The following is a 23567-nucleotide window of genomic DNA, read 5'->3' as shown; positions in this document are numbered from 1 at the left end:
AGTATTCTCAGCAAGGGCATTAGACCCTACAAATAATTTGTGTGGTTACTTTCTCAGCTTTCTCAAGATGCTACATAATTAGTAATGTTCTGAATGCATAGAGGAAGTTAATTTATGACATATGATGGATGCCTTTGGGGCACTGGGACTTCATTCTTATAGTGCTCCTGTTGAGAAAAGCTGGAACAGACACTTTGCCTCAACTGAAAACAGACCTTTGCTTTGAACAGAAAAGCCCTTCTCACTCTTCTCAGGCAACACAGTCCCTCTCCCTCCTCAAAGCCTTGTCTAAGATTTACTATCTCCTAGGAATCTTTTCTTTCTTAAACCCGTGATCCCAACCCAGACCCACTACAGTGAGGGTCACTGGGTGAAAGAGGGGAGAGGAAAGAGGGAAGGCTTGAAGTCAGGCAGACCTGGTTCAAATTCTACTATCAGCTGCAGGACTTGGAGCAATTTTATAAACTTCAAGTGCCTCATGTGAAAAATGAGGATTAAAAGAGATAAAGCCTGACATCCAGTATCTGATGCAGAGAAGGCTGTTCCAGTTACATATTACTGTGTAACAAACCAGCCCAGTATTTTATGGCTTGAGACAACAGCAACCAATTGCCTCATGATTTTACAATTTGGGCAGGCTTGTGTAAGGACCATCTGTCTCTGCTCCACTGGGAGTAAGCTGGGCTTGACTAGGGCTGAAGGGTCTCAGGTGGCCACACATGCCTAGGGGCTGTGGTGTGGACTGTTGGCTGGGATGCTTGGTTGTCCTGCATGTGGCCTCTCATAATTCAGTAATCTGTCCTGAGATTCTTTACATGGGAGCTGACCTCCAGAAGCAAAAGCAGAAACTACTAGACTTCCTGAGGTCTAGGCCCAGACTGTCACAGCATCACTTCCGCTATATTCTTTTGGTTAAAGGAGGTCACATGGTCAGCCCAGGTTCAAGGGGAGGAGAAATAGACTCCAGCTCTTGGTGGGAAGAGCACTATGCCCATCCTAGCCAGGATGGGAGGAATTGCTATCTTTTGCAGACTCCATCGGAGAATGCCTTTAATATTTTACTTATTATAAGAATGAAAACAAACAGGTAGGCAAGGGTACCTCACCTTTATTCTTTCCCCAGGACTTAATGAGACTGCTCTACTTTCTTCAGTATCTCCCAGCCTTCGAGTCTCAGTGCTCTGTCTTTAATCAGCTTTGTACGTGTTTATGTGTTCTGCTGTCTGTGTCTCTGTGATGGACGTGCGTCCTGTTTTCCAACTTATACTGGAAAGTGCAGAGAGGAAGAGTACAAGTCATATTCAGCATCTCTTTTAGTAACAGGCACTGGATAGAATTGAATTCAGCTCTGGCATAGACTCTAGACAAAAGGACGGTGTTAGAAACCTCTGCGGAAGAGAATGTGGGTATGGGGAGAAAGAGGAGTGTGAGGGTCTGCAGATTCCATACAGTCTGGCTAAAGGATTCCAATGTTCTAAATGTTTTTCCCATAGAGAGTGGCTCAAACAGATGGACACTGAGGCACTGAGGATCCACACATTTATTTAGATTAGTCCAAAGCAGACGCTGTGCTGGAGCTCCTTGAGAACACAGTCTCACCACCGTTGGGCTTCCTGGAGGCACAGAAAAGAAAGAGTATGTTGTGGCTCTAACAGCAAACACCCAGTGCACAGCCAGGATGCTGAGGCAATCCTATCCCTGGTCCCAGGGTCCTGTGCTGTCGCTTCTCTACTTACTCTGCTGTGTTGCCCATGATGGCTGAGAGAGAGGTAGCAGAGCAAGTCCTCCTGACAAGGCTAACCCCAACGTGACATTAACATTAGCCCAGAGAGGGGACTGAGGGGTGGCCAGAGAACTGTCTTTGCAAGCCAACCGGCAGAGAGAGTTCTCCTGAGAAGTCTGTGCTTTTAATGCATCCCTGAGGGTTTTTATTTGCTCTTTATCGATGATGGACTCAAATAAATGGCTTCTAGGTTGGTATTCTCTCTCAATTTTCATCAGCCCAGAACTGCAAATCCAAGGAGACACTGGGAACCAGTTCTCCTTAATTCTCCCACAAGCTGCTTTTTCACCCCACTCATCAGTTCGTACACAGCATTTCTACTGTGCGTGATTCAGAACCTGAACACGCTATCCCATTTTAAACAGTGATCTGAGTTGCCCTTTGCCAGTAATGTGCTGCTTGGGACCACATACCCACATGTTCAATTATTATTGGCATGATGATAATGGTGGTTTCTTCTCTCAGAAGGGAGGGAATCCGTAAACTTCCAGGCAGAAAATAAGCAAACTAATCTGTTTCTCACCATGCTCATGATTCTGAGGTAGAAACAATGACTAGAAGCAGCTTCCTGTTCCTTTTCCCTGCTGCTGCCACTTGCTGGTGGTGACCTTCCATTCTCCATTCCTGATGGTTCCCTTGATGCCTTTTCGTATAGTGCCTGCCCGCCTCCCTCCCGCAGAACCCGCTTACAGTTAGGTAGATGCTGTCATCCCTTTCCAGAGGTCCCTTAGGTTTAATACCTGTCATCAACTTGAGTAGAGATAGATAGAGGATGTGACACAAGTAGTACCATCTATAGTAAATTCCTTTCACAGAGATGATGTGGTAGCTTCCCAAAGAAAGTGGTTAAGAGGAAAGTAGTCACCATTGGCTGCATGGTTGAAAGACTCAGGAATAAACGTCTGTCTCAGACTCAACACTAGTCATAAACATGACCTACTCCTTTCAGAACCCCAGCCCCTCTTTCCTTACCTTTGTCAGAGTTGCCCTAATCCTCTTGGGGAGCCTCAATGAGGAGCTGCAAGAATTCAGACATTTCTCAGAGTTAACATCTCCGAAATCTCTGGGAAACCTTCTTGTAGAGCACTGGGCAGGAATAGGTCTCTCCAGAGTCCATGGTGCTAATTAGGAGTCTCCACATGGGGAAAAATAGGGCGTGCAATGGCCTGTTCATTCCTAATTCAAGCTATGCACACTTAGAGAGTGCCCACTGTGTGTCAGAAACTGGGCTCAGCACTGGTGGGGGTGGGCGATGATGACAAAGGCAAGTCAGAATGTCCCTTAATGGAGAAACAGATCAATAAACAGGTACTTACATAACAATACGCTAAATGCAATGACGGACATCTGAACAGGGGGACAGGAATGGGTGGATGAATGAATACTTTAAAAGAGGTAGAGAGGATGTGCAATTCTCCCTTTTAGCAAACCGGAGGGGCAAGTCCTGACAGACAGCTGCAGCTTTCCCGGACTCAGTCAAAGACTGTATAATTTCAAGACAAACGATCTGAGCGAAGGCCAGGAGGCTTGTGCTCTTTCCACCACAGTGCTGACTTCTCACTTAAGCAGTGCTGGGGATCGTGGGTAAACCGATCACTGCCCTGTGCATCAGGTTTCTCCTTTGCAGAATGGAACTAGCTATCCTGTATTACAGAATAATGTTGGAGAGTAATAAGATACTGGAGGATAAAAATGGCTCTTCACATCCATCCTGATGTTAACAGGGCCGAAAGCACCTGCAGGGGGAGCCAGCCAAGCCCTGCTCCCTGCAGGTTTGTAGCTCCATCCCCGAATTTTCCAGCTGTGGAGAGAAGGAATGAGTTCTGCCCTTACCTTTCACATCCACCCGACAGTCCACAGACGCCTCCCCCAGGGGGTTAACCGCCTTGCAGGTGTAGATTCCCCCGTCAAAGGGACCAGGCTTGCGGATTTCTAAAGAACAGATTCCCAGGTGACTGAGAGCTCTGTACTTGGGGTTGCCTTGGATATCCATCTTGTTCTTCAGCCAGATGATCTTTGGCTGGAAGATAAAGACGAGGGGCCAGCACAGGAGTGATGAGAACCAGTTGTTCTTTCTGTGCTCAATTCCCGGGACTCCTTGCCTACAAGGCCTGGGGACACACTGGCCAGAGAAGTGGGAGGAGTAGGGTGCCTTAAGAACGGGTGACACGGGATCTAGAAGAGATAATGGTCTCCTGGAAAGCTCCCCATGCCTTATGTTTGGGGAGGTACTCCCTTTCCAGTACCCTCAAAAGCCTCCTAAGCTCCTTCTGTTGGTTTAAAAAAGCACCTGAAACCTTGCCTTGTTCAACTATTCCTGACTAGAAAAAAGGTGGGACCTCTGTCCCATCCTGCGCCAGCAGCCCCCTCATGGATCCCAAGTACCGGGCCTCAGGATCTCCTCTTTTTTGTATATACATTGTTGAATCATTCATATTCTGTTCCCACTGTTGGCTTGGGACTCACTGCTGCTCCTTTGGTAAGAAAGTAGTTTCTAGAGTGTGCTTATTGACATTCTCTTTCTGAGACTATCTCCATGCAGCCTGGCCCAGGACTCCTATGCGAAAGGTACTTAGTAAGGTTGTTAGCGCTGGTTTATGCAGTATGGTATCCAGAAGGACAGTGACCAGATTGAACAAAGACTTTCTCTGAGCCGTGGCCTCAACTCTAGACACCTGGCATGCAGATGGCCCTGAACAGGTGAGGCATAGTGGGTGATAAAGGAGAAACCAGAGAGACTCCATCACCTCTGCCAGAGAGACAACTTGAACTCACGCCCCGCTGCCAGCAGACCAGTAAGTGACATCTTCATATATGAGGAAATTGGAAAAGGAAATTGGAAAGCATCATCCACATCCATATCCACATCAGCCTGTCTTGGACTCTAAGTGCCCTGACTATTCACAGCCTGCCTGAGCCTCTGTGGAAGGGGCAGGGGATGGGGAACAGGGTAGGGGGAACAATGATGTGGTTAGAACACTCTTCCACATGGCGGAGATTAGGGCAGGAGCAGGGAATGGTGTGGCCTGGCCCATGGGCAGGACTCCCGCTCACCTTAGGAGAAGCGCGGACACAGCAGAAGAGCTGGGTGTCATAGCCGGTGACTGTGGTGCAGTCCGCCAAAGGCTGGGTGAACTTCGGGGCTTCAGAGAAATCTCGTTGCACAAACCCCTCGATCTTGCAGACAGTTGCTGAGGGGACCAAGAAGGGCCACGCTGTAGTGCCTGAGAGCCCCAGCCCTCTTCTACTCTTCATCCTCAGCTCTTCCCAGCTCGCAGGCCCCGGGTCCTACCTGCTTTCTGGATGTGGGCAAGGTCGGCTGTGATGGGGGCTGTCTCACTGAGCCCACACTGGTTCTCAGCAAAGACTCGAAAGGCGTAGGAGTTGCCCACGATGAGGTTGGAGACTGTGAAGCTGGTGCGGTGATAACGCTCCAGCACCGTGAACCACAGCTTAGGGGTCCCAAGAAGATGTCGTGAATGAGACCCCTGTTTTGTGAACTCACTCCACCTCAGCCCACTGCACAGAGCTACCAGAGCCCCATTCCAGAATGCGTTATTCCTCTCTCCCCACTCCCTCCCAGCTGGCCTCACCCCAGATTTTGTGTCAGCCTTCTGCAAGGTGTATCCCAGGAGTGCCGTGTTGCCCGTGTCTTGGGGAGGTGTCCACTCCAGAGTAGCATTGGAGCCCCAAACGTCCACCAACTTGATACTCTGAGGAGGGCCTGGCCTCTCTGAAAGGGCCAAGCATGGCAGCAGGCATGGTACCACTCACATATGCCTGGGAACCACTTCGGGAGTGCCCCTCCCCTTCTCTGCTCAGCCACACTTCCCCTCACCCACCACTGTGCCCCCCCCTCGGTGAGGAGTCACCCCAGCTTCCCCAACTCTCTGTGATGGCTCCTCTTTAGCCTGGAGAGGGAGCCCCTGAGGACCACTTCTCTCCAACTCCCTGCATTGTACCGATCACCAGGATGTCAATGGTGGCAGTGGCCTCCAGCTCTCCCAGCTGCACACTGAGCTGGTAGCGACCCGAGTCAGCACGTTGGGCTTCTCGGATGAAGAGGATGGAGTCCTGCTCCCCATTCCGCACACTCACACGGCTGGCATCCAAGGCACAGCCATCATGTGTCCAGGTGGCTCGAGGTTTGGGTTTGCCCTAAGAAATGGGAAAGGACTGTGAGGATCCCCAAGAGGGCTTATGACCCTCCCTGTCGCAATGCGGGGGGGAGTCAGAGCCACCCCAGGTCCCCATGGTGACTTGACTTGAACTGAAAATGCCTTGAGTTAGAAATTGGTGGGCTGTCCCAGGAGACTGGCATCTTTCATCAACAGCCTAAGGATCATGGGTGGAACGAAGGGGTTTAGCTTTGAGTTTCCCACCCTCTGGGTTTAGGTCACCTGGGGCAGCTGAGACTAACTAGAGCTGCCTAACCCCCCAAGAGCCCTCTAAACTGAGAGCTCCCAGAACTCTGCTGACTGAAGGACATAGGGTAGCCTCAGTTCATCACCTGTGGCATGCCCAGCCCAAACCCCACATCAGGAGTGCAAATTGGAAGGGTCATTCTGCCTCAGACTTATGGTGACATGGCCCCCTTCATTCCAGGCCAGCATGACTGCTCCAGTGCCAACAAGACTCTTAGTATCCGTTTCCAAATTAAAACCCTGGCCTGGTCCCAGCATGGGCCCAACATGGACCCAGCACGGGGCCAGCATGATCACCTGGAATGGAATTAGTAGGTTCACAGTGTCTCCGACCTTCCGGATATAGGTCTGCCTCAGGGTCCGAGGTAGCCAGATCTTGGGGTGTTCTGAGTGATGGAAGGAAAGGGAGGAGTGGGTGGTGAGCCTCCTAGGGTGGGAGGAGCAGAGCTCGAAGGAAGTGGACACCATCTGGCTGTACCTCATGGGCAGATGACCCAGGTGCTCAGCAAATCCAGCTTCTCCTAGGGAACGGGAAGATTGCTCCCATCGTCTCACTGGGATTTAGGCAAAAGTGATTGGCTGAAAGATCCCCTTGAGAGCATTCAAGTCTTGGCAGAAAGCACCGAAGTGTGAGCCTGATGCTTACTTCTTTTAATGGGTAACTCTCAAACTACTGACTTTTCATCAACCAAGATTCTTTTTTCTGTTTGCACACAGAATGGTTTAGCCTGTGCAGTTTGTCTCTCAGCCCCCTTCCTACGTTTGTCCTTAACAGCACTTCTTTTATCAAAGCCACTTTCAATGTTAGTCTTGACGTCCAAGGGTCAGCCCTACTTCTCAGCTTGAGGAGAAAGCTTTCCACTCTGAGGGCAGAGTCACACAGGACCCACTTAGGCAGCACCGACATCACCGCTCCGGGAGTTGACCCCTGGGTCCCTTCCTCTGCACGCTGCCCGCTTGGGCACCTGCCCGGTGCTCCTCCAGTTCATGGACCATTGCTTTGTATGAATAGGATCTGGGAAAGACTAGGCCCACTGCTCACTACTCCTTGATCTCCCAGGTGTGTTCCAGTGAGAAGAGGGATTAGCTCCTGTCCCTTGGCTTCCATGATGGAGGCAGGAGATGCTCAGAAAGTGCTGAGTGTAAGGTATGGAGGCTGACCAGCTGTGACCTCTCCCCTCACATGAAGCCTTGGGCGGCCTTGGCTGAGAAAGTGCAAACATCCCACCTGGGTTCCCTTGGGAGCTTGGCTTACACGGCACCATTTCCCAGCTTTCTAGGGCTCTGGTGTCCTCTCCAGGGGCACACATGGTCTCCTGCTGTTGTTGCTTTAAGTGAAATGTGATAGCACCTCAGGTCTCACCAACTCCCCAGCCTCTCCCCACAATTCACTGGAGCAGCTGTCAAAACTTCACCCCATTCACAACTGTGGCAAACTGCACAACGGTTTGACAGAGGATTCCAAACTTTCTGATAACACTTCCCTGCAAATACATTCCTGAGCCTTCTACCACAGCATATGTGTGTTTACTTATAAGTTGGACTGTTTAAATATGTACACGACGCAAGGCAAACTTCCGAGTGGTCAAATTCAAAATCAAGTGAAGAGAGTTTTCACTGTGTTCTTCCTACACCTCAATGCGTAGCCCACGGTTTAGAGACCAGGAGCTTCCCTCCCCTGGCCAGCCCCATGACCGTCTTGAGATCACTTTTAGCCTTTGTAAATGAATATAAACATGTACTGAGCACACGCCGTCCATCTCATTGATCTATCTTCCCTTTTCACTGTGTGGTTTACGTTTCCCCCTGGGGGGTGCAGTCTTGGACTACACTTCACCTAGGGCCCTGGCAAAAGCAGGAACTGAATGACGCAGGGCCTCTGCGCTCTCTGTTCTGCCTGTGCTGCTAGGGCTGACCTAAGAACACCACAACGACCCAGCCCCAGGCAGCTGAACGACACTGTTGCACTTGCCCTCTATTCGACTTTGACGGTTTGGAAGGGGGTGGGGCATGAAAAACAGAAGAAGTGTTTGTGTGATGTGTGCCCCTCCTGTGGCGGTCTTGGCGAGCAACCAAGGAGTTGAGAACAAGCGGATATGACTTAAGAGTTTTCTGAAAAAGAAGGGCGGCGATTGAAAAGAAGGGTCAAACCTCATCTTGCTGGGCTTGGTTCCCCACTGTCAGGTGGGGAAATAGCCCCTCATGCTTGCTGGAGAGAAGCTGGCTCTGCTGTCTCCTGCTTGGCCTGCGTGACGCAGAAAGACCCAGACGAGCACCAGGAACAAGAAGACAGGAGGGAAAGGGCTCGGAGCGAGAAACACATTGGTGAAGTTAGGCTGCCTCCCAGTCTAGAAGTGTGTGCCTGAAGGACCCGTTCTCTGAGCTCGGCCTGAAGGACCCGTTCTCTGAGCTCGGGGTCTCTGCCCACTTCCGGGGCCTCTGCTGTCCCCTGGGGCCTTCTGCTGTTCCCTCCGCTGTCCTCTGTGGCCACCACAGTCAGGGCCCTGCCTGTGACCTCGCCCTTAGGAGAAGGAGGAGGCAAAGAAGGGAAGGCAGAGGGGACACCCTCCAGAGTTGGACAGGTTGGGGTGAGGAAAGGAACCCAGGTCGTCACGCCTGGAAGGCGTGCTGTCTGAGCCCTGCTAGAAGCTCAGGTGGGAAATGGGCTTTTCTATGGATAAGTGCAAGCTGAGTTATAGATTTCTGCCCACTTCGTGCCTTTTGTGTTTCTTAGATAACTCCCTTGGAAGATGCTCCCATTGGTTCACCTGAACTGAAGAGAATGATCAGAGAAATAGGTTTATGAGGAACATAAATTAAGAGCGTGGCCTTAGGAGGAGGACGAGCAGAACAGCCCTGAGATGCAGAGGGGATACCAGCGGGGGCAGAGAGACGGAGGAGAAGGGGACCACCGGGATGGCAGTCTCTTCCTCCCCGGGGGGGCTCCCCTGGCAGTTCTTTGCTTCTAGGCGGGACTCCCTGACTAGATGATGAACTGACAGGGAACAACTTACGTTAGCAGAATGTTGTGAGTCTGAAGATTAGGAGGTGAGGATTCTGTGCTCAGCAGGCTCCCAGACCCCAGCTGGGGGAAAGAGGATGGGCTCCAGGCCAAAGCAGCTGACAGAGTGAGGGAGGTGGCAGGAGAGTACTTGGCAGCTGGGGGCGCCCGGGGCAGCGGAATGCTCTCCCCAGCTCCAGCCCGGTCCTCTGGTGTGCCAGAGCAAGCGAGTAATCTGCCCCTTTGCTAAGAATGTTCATCGGAGGGCTCACTTGGGGCACCTCTTTTCACACATCTGTGGTCAAGAGAGGTGTTAATTGTACCGACCTTGGGGAAACGCCCAATGTCTTTCTGTTCCTCAGATGCCAGCACAGCTGTGAACCAGAGACAGCCCTGTGGCACAGCCCGGGTCTTCTGAGACCAGGTTTGAGACAGTCACAGCATGGTTTTCTTCCATTCGTAGTCTTGGGGAAAAGGCATTTTGAAAAGTGCTTTGAGAGACATTGACTTCTGAGCAGTCTTTCTCTCAGACAGAATGCTAATTCTTTCTTGAAAATTAGCAGAGAAGGAGACTACTACTTAAAGTCCAAAGATCTTGACTCCTCTGGATTAGAAAATTCCTCTTAATTCTACCCTAACTCCATTCTGCTGAATGGAGTTTCCTTATTCTATGCTCATGGGAAATAGGTGTTCCTATTCTCTCAAAATTTCTCTTTGCGCCATTAAAGACTTTTCTCCAGCAATTTCTTAAGGGCTGCAAACTGCATGTTGATGTTATTACTTATGGTGTGGAGCGTGAAGGAACAAGACAGACACATTGAAAGAATGAAGGCTGCGTGTGTGTACACCTATGTGTGAGAGAAAGTGCCTGTGCAAGAGTGTGTGCAAGTATGAGACGGTGTGGGCATGTACTCAGGTAAGTGTGTGAGCGTGTGAGCACGTGAGTGTGTGCGTGCTCGTGTCTGCGTGAGTGAACTACCCAGAAAGAGGAAATGCACAAGGCAAGCTATGGCTTTGAAATAGGATGTGGCCTTCGCCTTATCAGAAACTTGTCTGGAGGGCATCTGGGTGACTCAGTTGGGTGAACATCTGCCTTCAGGGTCCTGGGATCAAGCCCCACATTGGGGTCCCTACTCAGTGGAGAGCCTGCCTCTCCCTATGCCCCTCTCCCTCCTTGTGCTTTCTCTCTTGTTCTCACAAAAATAAATCCTAAAAAAAGTTTTTTAAAAGAAGAAAAGAAACTTGTCTGGAGTAGTGTCATAGGAAAAGTGACCTCTGAAGTACCTTGTGAAGGACAAGAGTGTCAACTCCTTGAAGACTGTGAAACTAAGCTCAGAAAAAAACCAGAAGGACATAAAAGAGTAACACTAGTCTGAGGAGATTTATGGCAGAGCCACAAGAGGGAAGAGGCCTGGGGCCTGAAATTATTGCATGCAGAACTATTTTTAATAGAAATAAATAGAGAAACTTTTTAACAGAAATAAACATCTATTGTTTTGGGGACTTCAGTTCTGAGACCCATTTGTTACCTTGACAGGCATTTCCTGACGAGCGCAGTCTCCACTGCTAGAGATCTGCTCTCTGGCACCAGATCCTGCGGCACCACTGAGACCTCTGACCCACGCCTTCCCACCCCTGCACTCCCCATCACCCTCTTGGTTACCACGCTCTTTCCTACCCAACTTACAGTCCAGTCCTTATACTCACTCCCTTGTGTACCCACTCAGCTCCCTTAATCCTCTGGTACTCCACTGCACTCCTCGCCATGGCCAACACCAGTTAAATGCTTTCCAGCCCCTTAGTGCCCACATCTGCACACTGGGGAAAAATACAAGAGAGGCTGACTGTGAGCCACTAACACTGACCACTAACTCCCAATAGCCCCCTTGCAATCCTTCCAGACTTCCCACTCAGCCTCCTCTTCTCTTGAGTGACTGCTGCATACCTTCCTCTTCAAAAAGCTCCATACCTTCTCCCTCATCCTCATCCTTAGTTGATGACCTTGCTAGTGTCTCAGGCCTGCCTATAGCCTATGCTTAACTCAGCATTCAGAATAAGCCTTAAAACCTATACCTGATCATGTCAGTTCTCACTTAAAACCCTGCCCAGGCTGCCCCATCAGTCTCAGTGTTGAGTCAGTCTTCACAATGGTATTGCTACTTCCCTGCACCCAAACCTATCATTCTCTCTCTCAAGCTGCTACAGGCACAATGGCCCCCATCCATAGGGCACACTCCTGCCTCAGGGCCTTTGCACTAACTATTTTCTCTAAACAGAAAACATTCCCCTCAAATATCTGCATGCATTGTTCTCTCATCTCCTTTAAATTGCTGCTCATCTCTCTCTGTCAAATAAATAAATAAAATCTTTAAATAAATAAATAAATAGCCGCTCAAATAGCACCTTTTTAATGAGACCTTCACTGAATATCCTGCTTAAAATAGCAAACAAGTTTCCCACCCCCAGCACTTTCTATCCTCCTCCGCCTCATTTTTCGGCCCGTTTCTGACATTCTATATCTTACTTGTTTATTTATTGTCTATCTCCTTATACTAGAATGGAACCTTCACAAGGGGCGTTATTTTTGCCTATTTTGTTCATTTTTCTAACAGTGCCTGCCACATAATAATCATGAAAGAAATGTTTGTAGAAGGAAGAAAGAGGGTAGGAAAGTAAGAAGGGAGGGAAGAAGAATAAAAGGAAGGAAGGTTGCTCCCAGGCATGGGCTCCAGTTTCCCACGCCTGGAAGACAGAACAATTGAGATTGAAAGGAGATGCAGTTACTCTGAAATCAGCAGATGGACCCTTCCTCTGGGTCTCAGATCCTCCTCTCCTCCACAGCAGGGGAGCAACCTGTCCCCCACCTCCCACCTGGAGGTGCTGCCTCCAGGCCCCAGTGCCTCTGTGTAGTGCTGAAGGCAGACGGAAATTGTTTCCCAGTGCTGGCTGCCTACATTTGCCTATTTAGCCACAGAGCAGGCTTTCTTGACTGAAAGCTCAGTGTTAGACATTTGCAGGCTAATTTGACGTTGCAAATGAATTTTTGCTTCTGGTGACTATTCTGTTTTCCACGCCTACTGCAGGACCCCTCTGGATCCCGCAATGCTCCCCACAAAATAGAGGAGGTATTAAAAGGAGAAAAAAAGGCCTTGGCGCTCACGGGAATTTAGGGACCATCTAGGCCAGGTCCATGCTATCCTGAAGGACCTTCAAATGGGCTTCAGGGATTCTGTGAGTTCCCCAAAATTTTTTGAGTATTTTTCCTGGAATAAGTTTCCACAGATGTCATCAGAATTTCCTAGGTGTCCATAGCCATCAAAAGGTTATCCTTCAATTTACAGATGAGAAAATGGAAGCCTAGAGAAGGGCACTCACTGACTTGCCTAGGGTCACAGTACAGAGCTGGGACTTGAACTCCTGTGTTCCCTAAGCAGATAACAGAATCAAACATACTTTGCAAACTATCACAAGCAGTGCCTACTACCCTTGACCTCTGGGAAGCTAATGAGTTGAGCTGCTGGCGCTGGTGGCCCTGAGGCCTGGGGCTCTTGAGGCTGCACTCGTTGGAGATGGCCAGGGGCTGTCAGGAGCCCACGGCCCACAGCATCTACTCACAGCAGAGGGAGGAGTGTGGGTGGGTTGGATGCTGTCTGCCAGGGTCTTAGGGAGACCCGCCAAGTCCGGAGTCAGCAGTCCTGGCTCTCATTCTCTCTGTGGCTTGTTCCTTGGACCTTTTTTGGGAAGAACTGGTTTTCTGTCTCAAGACTATCCCAGCCTCAGGGTGCCTGGGTGGCTCAGTGAGTTAAACCACTGCCTTCGGCTCATCCTGGAGTCCTGGGATCGAGCCCCACATCAGGCTCCCAGCTCTGCGGGGAGGCTGCTTCTCCTTCTGACCTTCTCCCCTCTCATGCTCTCTCTCTCTCGAGTAAATAAATAAAATCTTAAAAAAAAAAAAAAAAGAAAAAGAAGACTATCCCAGCCTCAGTGCTCACAGTAACTTCTGCTCCCTCAACCTCCTTTTCCATGGAGCAAACTCAGCCAGCTCTCTCCCTGTGACATCTAAACAGCTCCCGAAAACCCAGAGTCTCCTATAAGGATGACAGGAGGTAGCCAACTTCCCCTAGTCAACCCCATTTGCAGGTAGAACTCTTCTCTTTTTTTTTTTTTTTTTTAAAGATTTTATTTATTTGACAGACAGAGATCACAGGTAGGCAGAGAGGCAGGCAGAGAGAGAGAGGAGGAATCAGGCTCCCCACTGAGCAGAGAGCCCGATGCGGGGCTCGATCCCCGGACCCGAGATCATGACCTGAGCCGAAGGCAGAGGCTTAACCCACTGAGCTACCCAGGCGCCCCTGCAGGTAGAACTCTTAGTCTTCACTCCTGACTTGGAAATACCTTATCATCTCTTCACATCTTAGCTTGCCTCTTCTGAGGCACTTCGGATCGTCTCCATAATCCTTTCAGCTGCCCTACTAGGTAGATATTGTTAATTACCATTTTACAGAGAGGAAATTGAAACTGAGCAGTTGGTTGGCTTGTCCAAGGGCACAGAACTGCCCAAGGTGGCACTGGGCAGAGTCTAGATCACGTCATCTTCTCCTACTTCCCCCTACCCTGGGGTTCCATGAGCTTCTTGTTTGCAGTCTTCCCATCCCCTGCACTCAAGATGTCGAGAGGCCCAAAGTAGGGACTTAGTGCAGGTAACTGTCTTAAATATGTAAGGTGCCCATAGTCCCTCCTGCCGGTTAATGCACAGAAAGAAAAAAGCCTGGCTTCTGCCTTTCATGTCTGGCCAGCTGAGCAGGCCCAACGGGTGACACCCCAAGTGAACATCACAGAGCTCACAGAGCTGTGAGCTGCAGAGGCCTCAGCCAGGGGGAGCTGGGGAATGGGTGGCGGGGCCGCTGGCAGGGACAGCCGGGACTAGGAGGGCCACCCACCACCTCCTGGCTCAAAAGTGCCTCTTTGCTTAGAGGCTCACAGAGAATACTGTGGAAGGGAGGCCAGTAGTTCTCCTGGATGGGCTCTTCTTCCATGGAGCTCAGACCCCAGGAGGCTGGGGATTTCCCTGGGAGCCAGCTGGAGCGTTAGTATAGCTCCTCGATCCACGGCACTGCCGAGCGACAGGCAGAGTGTCCTGCACTATTTGTTCACCACCCAATCTCTCAGTTGCTAGAGACTTTTCATTGCCCCCCCCCCAATCCAGATGGCCACCATCTCACCCCTCATTCCCTTCCTGGCTGGTATTAGTAGATCAGGTCCTCAGTCTCTGGGACATTTTATTACAAGTACAAATATAAACAGATCATCTTTAGTCACTGTAAAGGGCTGCAAATACCACTCACTGACTTCTCACCCAAAAAGCACAAACCCGGCAGACACTTGAGCAGCAAATAAGAATCCACCAAGGAAAGGGGTGGGGGTTCGAACCAGTGCTCCTCCATCCTGGGTACCAGTCCCATGAAGCCGTTCACCTCTGCACAAAGCTAAGGAGGTGCAGCCGGGTGTTAGGGAGACCTCCCCAACTCCTACTGACCCAGCCGCCCCACCCTTCCCAACCCCACGGGTCACCTTCTATATGGGGCAGGAGCTGGGGAATGGGGCTGCTGGACTCTTGTCGAGATGAAGCGGGGGGTCCTTCAGCATCAGCCGTGTGCGTTTCTTTCACCTTCAGTGTGGATCCCGAGGGCACCTCCAGAGCTGTGACTGCCTCCATGCTGGGCCACCCCAAGGCTGGGCTCCAGCGGGAGATTTTCACTGTTGGTGGTGAGGGAGGGGCTAAGCACCTGCTCTCCAGCCTGGCCTCCCAGGGTCCCAGCCACGGGCTTATGTAACTGGCTGGCCTTCTCCCACCCAGCTACTCTCAGCAGAAGGGCTGAAGCAGGGACTGGGGAAGACAGGGAGATCAGACAGCAGCCCAGAATAGCCGCAGGAGGGCTGAGGTGACAGCCCTCGCACAGCACTGGGGAGGGCGGGGAGGGCTTGAGCTCCCCTGACTGCACGCACAGATCAGATCGAACAATGGGGGCCAGGCTTAGCAGGCTTAGCGTGTTCACAGGCACATCTTTAAGGGCTCCTACTCTCTCAGCTCCACAGTCGGAGAGCTCTAAGTTCTTACCCACTTTCCCTTTATGGGGTCTGTCCCCATCCCTTCCGCCTAACTGCCTAGTGGTAGTGGGAGAAAGCTGAGTCCACACTCCGGGGCCAGACCAGCTGGCCTCACCTTTGGCTCCATCACCAGCTAGCTGGTGTGACTGGCCACATGTCACTCTCTCTTAGGTCTGCTTCCTCACCTGCAAAACGGAGAGGATAAGGACCACAGGGTTGTCGTGAGGATTACAAGAGGCAATCTGTGTAAAGTGCTTAGCAGAATGTGGCTGACTAAGTGCTCCATAAATGTGAGCTATTTTTAGGTGAGGTCGGCATGTGGCCCTCTGAGTGCTCCCTTGCCTCGGAGATAAAGCACCAGCGGAGTGAGAGGCAGCCACAGTGGAGGGGAGCCAGGGCTGAGAGGCCGGAGGGTGTGGGTGTCACTTCTGGCTGTGCTACTCGCTCAGGATGGAGGTGACCCTGGGCGGATCACGAACTCTGAACCGCAGAGCCTTGGGCTCTGAGACCAGAGATGCTGACACCATGACCGTGTTGAAGAGAAAACAGTGAAAGTGGAAGGAAGTGGCCAGACCACTGTGTTAGTAACTCACCGAAGGTTCTGTGTGATGTCTAGGCTTACCAAGTCACCATTCCTCATGTCCTGTCCACTGCATCCAAACGGTTTCCTATCACACCCCTGCTTTACTAGCTCTAGAAAGCAGCATCCCTGTGTGCGTGTGTGTGTGTGTGTGTGTACACATTACTTTTTACAGCAGCTTTAGGTTCCCAGTAAAGTTGAATGGAAAGTACAGAGTTCCCACCTATCCCCACCAGCCTTTTCGTTTATGGAAAAAAAAAAAAAGAGTGTAGTTGAATGGGCTCTTTACACTCATTTTTCCCTTTAGCCCTCAATTTGGAGGCAGAGTCGATACTTTCCCAGGAGGCTTTGCTACTCTTTGCAGCTAGTATTGGGGCTGAGGGCCAGGACAACCTGCAGAGGCACTTCTGGCCCAGGAAACTATTCCTCAGGAGTTGGGATGGCTGAGGCGGAGCTACAGAGCTTGACCTCTGAGGCTGCTCTTGTCGCGTGGGGCCTAGTGTGAAGGCTTCTGGCTGATTTCTCTAGCCAAAGCCCTTATAAATACAGAGTTCCCACACCAGGTGATATGAAATTGGCCTAGACTTTCAGCCTGAGCCCTTTGTTGCAATAAAGGTGTAAAAGAATCAAGTTAAAAATGTAGACTCCTAGGGTCTGTCCATTACAGTCTCATTTAATGGGTCTGGGTGGGGTCGAGGAATCTACATTTGAAAAAGCAACCTAGGGGCGCCTGGTTGGCTCAGTGGGTTAAGCCTCTGCCCTCAGCTCAGGTTATGATCTCAGAGTCCTGGGATGAGCCCCGCATCTGGCTCCCTGCTCAGTGTGGAGCCTACTGCCCCCTCTCTCTCTACCTGCCTCTCTGCCTACGTGTGATCTCCCTCTCATTCTGTCAAATAAATAAATACAATCTTAAAAAAGAAAAGAAAAAGCAACCTAGTGATTCTGGTGCGGGAAGACTTTGGACACTAGCTTAGCTAGACCTCTGAAAATAAAACTACCATACGCCATCTCCCAGGGGAGGAACTTCTCCACCAGATAGCTGGCTCCTTCACAGGAAGGTCTTCTGCCTCGTCATCTTCAGATCATGGTGTCAGAGTAAGTATCCACTGGAAATGTCACCCAGGATGGCAGGTTCAGAGGCAGTCTTCAAGGCTGGGCTAAAGTCTCAAGGGAGGTGGACAGGAACTTCTCCTAAAAGAAATACCTGGGGAGCAAGGAAAGCTGCAACTCTTTGAAAGGTCCTTAAATGAAATGAATCAGGCAGGACTATGAGCAAGAGCAGCAAGAGAAATCTGAGAGAGGCCACTGGGAAGTACTGAACTTAAGCTTCCAGTATTGTCATTTGTCAAACCTGCCTGAAGGAACAGCTAATTTGGGACAGTCGTTCTCTGCCGTCTATCCAGAAGGAAGTGGTTCGCTGTCGCACCCTGAGAGGGCATATGGAGTAAGAATGGGAAAGCTGGTCCTACAAATACCCATGGGAGGTAGTTAAGGGGCACAAAGGACAAGAAACACTAAGTTTTCCCACCACAACTTACCTAGTACCTCTCACGCTACCAGTGCAGGCCTGGCTCTTTACCTGGTTTATTCTCCGGTTGCTGGAGTTTGATTTCTGAAGCTAGAAAACTGGGAAATCACGGTAACAAACTGTAGCTTAGTCATTTCCATAGGTCAGGTAACAAAGTCCAGTCTGTTTTATTTCTAACTCAAATATTGCAAATATACAGAAAATTACCAGTACAAAGTTAAACACATCCAGATTTATTTACACAATGCTAATAAAGAAATTTAAGTTTGATTTCCATTTTGTGGAATTTTGCTATGGGGTCTGGCTTTGTTGGGTAACTGACATGGGTCACTGAAATTTGATTATCCCACCCCACATGCAATTTCCTGTCCCAAGGGAACAGAAGACTTGGGTTTTTAGCGCACATGCAGTAATGATGTTAATACTGCTTTACACTTTAGTAGGAAGGCAGCTGTCCCACAGCTGGGGGAGGGGTCAGAGAAGTTACAGGACAGGGAGGGACCACATGCTCAGAAAGGGAACGAGACACAAGAGAGGGTTGAACAACAGGCACGTGGGGACCCTGAGCATTTCTGTGCATGAGGACAAGAAGGATACGACCAAAACCCTCCTTCCCTAGACGTCCAAACACGGGAGGTGGGCAGGATCATCGAGGAACATTCAAGTCACCCGACCGCAAACTGAGGGCATGCAGAGGATGAGAACTGCATGAAAGATTTGGGACATATCAATAAATCATTAACATGTACACTATACAGTTTATACATGTATATATGTACATATATATATATATAAAGGTACAGATTAGTTTATGTTATTCTATATAAACGAGGATGCTTAAGAATGTACTGGTGTGAAAAAATGCATACAGCCAGTTGTTGAAGACAGTTTCAAATTAATGTTGTGACTCTTATTGTTATAATGCAACATAACCAAGGAACCAACATACTCCTGCCGTGTCAGTCAGCCTCTGCGAGGGCAAGGCCCAGCTCTGCTCAGGCAGGACGGTGCTCCCAGAGCTGCTGGGTACATGGGTGGCAGATGAAACTGAATGTCTGGCCCCTGCTGAAGGCCAGCACTGAAGGTCTGGCCTACAGTGCTGGCCTTCTGGTCTAGTACTCCGTCATGCGGCACATCTTACACTTTGGTTTTGTTCAAATGACATTTAAGTCCCTGTTTACCTCCCTGCTTGAGGCCAGGTAGTAGCAAAGTCGAAAAGCTGAAGCTCTGACTTTAGCAGTTCCAAGCATCCGGGCTTCAGATGGGGTGAGGAGGAAATACCAACAACAAGTAGGGAGAGCTCCACACCCTTTGCGCATGGAGGCAGGGTTCTTAGAGCCTCCTGAAGGGAAAGAGGACCTCGCTACTTGAAGGATTAGTCCAGAACAGAGAGAACTGACTGAAACTCCAGCCAGCCCTGCAACCTGGGGTGGGTGTGGACGGCTCCGCACTCCCCTCTGTATCCTGGTCCTGTGACCCAGGCCATGGGAGAACCAGCTGCAGTGTAGAGAGCCAGTGCAAGGGCTGGAGGCGGCCAGCCTGTTACTAATGTGTCATGGATGAAAGGCCAGCTTGGACATGGAGAGGCCCAGAGGCAAACCTAGGAATTAGAGAGGTACACACTGGAAAGCCTACTCAGAGGCAGATGGCAAGTTCTAAATTTCAGTTATAGCTCATCTATTGAATCTTCTGAGCCCAGCTGAGAACTGCCAGAACTCTCCAGACTTCTTTCTTCTCCTAAGTGAGGTCCCCATTCAAATACCAGCTCAGGTGCACGCACCCTTGGCCTCTAGAGTCACCAACCCAAAGCCCTCTTAGGGCCAAGGTGCCGATCACAGGTGAGGGATGGTGAGTTCTCTACCCGGACTTAAAAGCTCAGACCACTGTAGACAGTCTGATGTGTCCAACCTTTCTTACGGTGCTCAACCCTATTGCTGAAACCTCCAGAAATCATCTCTTCTGCTACCATCAAGCCCGAGATTTTATACGATGAAAAGCTACACTTTACTTTCAAAGATAATGCTCCTAACCTAACGTCAGTAGAACAAATTAGAAATCGTTCTCTCTTCGAAGCCATCACGGATAATAGGCTGTTATACTTGCTGGCTGAGGGCATACCTTTGTGAGTGAGCAGGCTGAGATGGGAAGCTAAGTAGCCAATGAAGGGGGTGATCCAGGTTGTTAGCAGTCCTCCAAACAACTAAGCTAGCCAGCCAGACAGACGAGGATGAGAAAACAAGGACAGGGAGAAGGTAGTTCCTCAAGGGACAGCCCACACCTGCATCTAGATGAGGGGCAGTTTCTAAATACACATTCAAAATTACCATTAATTTTTGTTTTTCAGCCATGTAAAACAGGAGAATAAAATTTTCTGTCACAGTGGCAAAAAGGAGTGACACACTGCTCCCACAGAGATGCCACCCATCCCTCTCCTGAAGGACAGAGAGGCGACCGTATGCAGGAACCCTGCCCGCCCTGGGCACGCAGCCCCTGCACACATAAAAACGTTCAAAAGCTCTAAAGACAACTGGCCGGCACTGCTTGCCATGCACACAGAGACCCTGGACAATTTACTCACTTTTTGTACCTCAGCTCCGTCTCCTGAAAAATGGGGACGACAAACCCCTGGCCTTCAAAGAGAAAGTCTCATCGAGAATGTTCTAAGTTTCCAAGTCAAAGTGCTCTGAAAATTGCCAAGTTCTACAGAAGTCCCAGATACCCTTAGAAGCCCAGAGCTCTAACCTTATTTGGTTAAGGAAGAAGATAAACTTTCCTACATCCTAAAATAAATCAGAGAACTACCACACACGCACACATCTGCCCAGGCGAGTATAAGCTGCAGGGAGAAGGTGTGCGGCAGGAGTGGGTCTTTTCTGGGCATCAGAATCACTTTGGGCAGAAGGGGACTGTGTCCGGGAGAAAGACTGACACGTTATCATTTGTGAGCTGGTCTATCTTTGGAATGTTTTTTAAATTTAAAAACTATGCAAAATGAATGAGCTTTTCCTAAAAGACCAGTGCTCTATGGCTCAAACAAATACGAATTCTCTTCACAGAAAATGCCCTAGCTTTATTTCCCAGCTGAAGCTCCCTGACTCATTTAGTTCTGCTGCAGCTTCAAAGTCTCTAACCTTCTCCATCCACCCCCTCTCCCACTTTCCCTGCTGCTGTTAATCCATTCTGGGGAGGAGAGAACACAGCCATCTGCTCACGCATTCTGACAAAAGTTGATTTGGCATGTCTACTTTTTCGTGACTTTATCACCATAAAATGAACTAGCAGCAAAATGGCAGTTACCAAAGAATGTCCCAACCATAATTACTGGGAGAAACTGTGGCCAGCACAGTAGGGACACTAAGACCAAAAATGTACTATACTATATACCTGGAGAGCAAATATTCAAGCTCTATTAAAACGAATTATTGCAGCTTTCCATTACTGTGTGACCACCCAAATCTCCACCTCACCACATTCTACTGTTAACTTGATCTGAAAAAATGTCCAGTGGGAAACTTCCTTAAATTTAAAATACGAACTTAACGCATCAGGTAAAACATCACCTACACTATACATGTGTTTTCGGTTGGTTCGGCCAGAAGTTTCATGCCAACAAATTAGATGGCAAAGCTGGAGAAAATAGGTGAGGAAGAGAGCCTGGTAATAAAATCTTGATTTTTAAAAAATAGTTTATAAATCTGAAAACATGTCTAGTCCTGGCTCCATGTACAACAGCAAACAGCAGTCCAAGAGGCAGCAAGCAAGTAGCCATCCTAAGGACTCACCACCACACCCACAGGTGGCAGAGGACATGGAGCACTGTGATGTTCAGTCCTCAGAGGCCACCCCAGACACCCTCCCTTGGCTCCAGCGGAAAGACCCCATAGCCTGGGCAGATATCCAGGGCAAGCCCTCTCCCTGTCCTTGAGCAAGTTCACAGGCACAGACATGAAGCACGGCTGGAAAGATCTTGGAAGAAGCAAGAATTTGTCCTTTAATAGGTGCTAACCCTAGTCAATTCCCTGCTGCTCCCTTCTTCCTGCCCCAAGTTAAAAATATTGCCCTTTAAGTTTTCCTGATTTAGTGTCTTGGAAGCACATGGTTAAGTCAGTTGCCAAAAGGCAATTAACGAGGGTATTGCCTAATTAAATGGGGTGGGGGGAAGAGACACCACTGTGGTCCATGGTCGCCGAAAGAGCAAGCAAGCAAAGGCGGGGTGTGTGTGAGGAGCTGGTATGTAGCACTCTCGGCGTGGGGCTGTCCCTGGCCGGAGAAAGGCCGCCAGGCCGTGCCAGTCATCGCAGCCCCCGAGTCCCTCTCAGCAGCTGCTCCGTGTCGCCGGCAGAGCCCAGGGACAGCACCGAGTACTTGGTGATGGTTGATGCTGGGGTTGGCAGGTGCCTGGGGGCAGGCGCCATGCAAAACATGCAAGAGGGGGGTTAGTGAAACATTCCCTTCCAATCCCATTTCCCTTACCAAACAGAAACAAAACCAAAAGAACCCATACTTTGCAAAAAGACAGAACTTGAAATAAAAAATTAAAGAATTTAGATTCCCCCCCCTTCTCAGAGCAAATCGTGAGAGTGTTTCAGGTCCCCACCCACCCACATTTCTTTAGTGCAGGTCCTTTTGGCTTTGGTGGAAGCAGCAGAAACAGAGCTGGGTCCCTCACAATGGGAAATTTATTCCCCCCAAGTCGGAGCCACAGGGCGTTTGAGAGGTACTGCGGTTCCATCATCTGTGCTCGGTCCCAGCCACTTTGAAGAGCTATTCCAGGAGGTCCTGAGAAGAGAAACAGAGACTGTATTATTTGTACACTAAAAAATTCCTATTTTGAGGGTGGCTCAGCCATGAAGCATCTCCCTTTGGCTCAGGTCATGATCCTAGGATTCTGGGATCAAGCCCCAGATCAGGCTCGCTGCTCGGTGGGAAGCCTGTTTCTCCCTCTCTCACTCCCTCTGCTTGTGTTCCCTCTCTTGCTGTGTCTCTCTCTGTCAAATAAATAAAATCTTAAAAAAAAAAAATTCCTATTTTGAAAGTTCTGACCTGGTTTCTGGGCTGGCCAAGTCTTACAGGCATTAAGTGGCTGCTGCTGGCTTACGCGCCCCCTCTGCCTCAGTTGGATCCTGATTTTGAAAGGAACAGGAATACCCCTTTCTTGTGCTTCCGGGCCACCCGTCAAGAAGTCTTACCTCATCTGAATCATCATGATAACCACTCTTGTGAGTGTGGGAGGCCGTGTCCAGGGCATCCACGCCATCCACACCATTGGCCTCAGCATGCTGCTGCAGCACGGAATAGCGGTGCACCAGGAACCTGGGGGTGGAGACCTCAGTGAGCCATCCCATGGTGACATGTGACATGGTGACATGTGACATGGGGCCATGGGATATGAGACATGCCTCCCACAGGCCTGAGGACTTTCCGAGTTCTACACACTCACAGCACGAGTCACACACATGGGAGGCACAGCCCACAGTCGGCATGTAGCAGACAGAAGCTCTGAGAAGGTCTGGGCCTGATGCTTCAGGAACACCATTACCATTGGCCAGTTTTCGCTAGGGGCCGGCTCAACCACACGCCCCGGGCTGCCTCTGCAGCTGGAGTTTGGTACCTCTGGCTGACCGCCATGTTCCTTACCTTCCTCCACAGACGTACTTCTTCACAATGAGCACCCCTGCTACGACTGTGACCAGCATCAATCCCACGGTGGCCAGGATGATTGGAACAGAATTTGACTTGGAGTTCTTGACAAATTAAAACACAGACAATTTCAGGTGTGCACATGCTAGGACTGAACTCAATGAGGCTGCTCCTCCCCCTGGTTTCTCTGTGAATGACCTGCAGTCTCCAGGCCCTTTGTGCTTTCCCCGCCCCCGGCCCCCGCCGGACTGTCTCAATCCTACCAGGAGTGTATCACTGATGGCAGAGGGGAACCAGAACTTCAGCTGTCCGGAAGCTGCCAGAATGATCCAAACTCAGGCCCTAATATCTGAGTTACCCTGGGAACTATGGCAATGACCTAGGTCAAAGAGCAACTGAAGCTGTTCCTCACTAGCCATGTGGAGTAGTGGAGCACTTAGGGGCACAGTGGGAAAGGGGGAGAATGACAACAGTGGGCCAGATAAATCTGGAACATGGTCAGT

At 49.9% G+C, this 23567-nt stretch overlaps 2 protein-coding genes across 5 annotated transcripts in view; both read right to left on the bottom strand.

Moving 5' to 3' along the window:
• Positions 1-1522: 1522 nt before the first annotated feature.
• Positions 1523-19533, bottom strand: MYBPHL (myosin binding protein H like). 3 transcript variants are annotated; one of them, XM_032360652.1, is made up of 10 exons: positions 17435-19533; positions 15432-15501; positions 14780-14965; positions 6505-6593; positions 5746-5941; positions 5377-5516; positions 5076-5235; positions 4838-4974; positions 3617-3803; positions 1523-2801 (listed from the first exon to the last, which is right to left on the bottom strand). In XM_032360652.1, exons 3-10 carry the CDS (start codon positions 14922-14924, stop codon positions 2791-2793), a joined length of 1065 nt encoding a protein of 354 aa, XP_032216543.1. In that variant the 5' UTR covers positions 14925-14965; positions 15432-15501; positions 17435-19533; the 3' UTR covers positions 1523-2790. The 3 variants fall into 3 exon arrangements, 2 of the variants coding, with proteins under 2 accessions (XP_032216543.1, XP_032216542.1); XR_004289714.1 differs by lacking the exons at positions 15432-15501; positions 17435-19533 and having other exon boundaries at positions 1523-1613; positions 2307-2801; XM_032360651.1 differs by lacking the exons at positions 15432-15501; positions 17435-19533 and having other exon boundaries at positions 1523-1613; positions 2756-2801.
• Positions 19534-20380: 847 nt separating this feature from the next.
• SORT1 (sortilin 1) overlaps positions 20381-23567 on the bottom strand; it is a 63026-nt gene continuing 59839 nt past the window's right edge. For both annotated transcript variants that reach the window (XM_032360648.1, XM_032360650.1), the window contains exons 18-20: positions 23062-23168; positions 22614-22737; positions 20381-22203 (exon numbers count right to left, since the gene is read on the bottom strand). In XM_032360648.1, coding sequence (XP_032216539.1) covers positions 22189-22203; positions 22614-22737; positions 23062-23168 — 246 coding nt within the window. In that variant the 3' untranslated portion in view covers positions 20381-22188. The remainder of the gene's footprint in view (positions 22204-22613; positions 22738-23061; positions 23169-23567) is intronic.

Source organism: Mustela erminea, chromosome 10, assembly GCF_009829155.1.
Source record: "Mustela erminea isolate mMusErm1 chromosome 10, mMusErm1.Pri, whole genome shotgun sequence".
Classification (NCBI taxonomy): Eukaryota; Metazoa; Chordata; class Mammalia; order Carnivora; family Mustelidae; genus Mustela; species Mustela erminea.
This window is presented reverse-complemented; position numbering and strand designations above follow the sequence as displayed.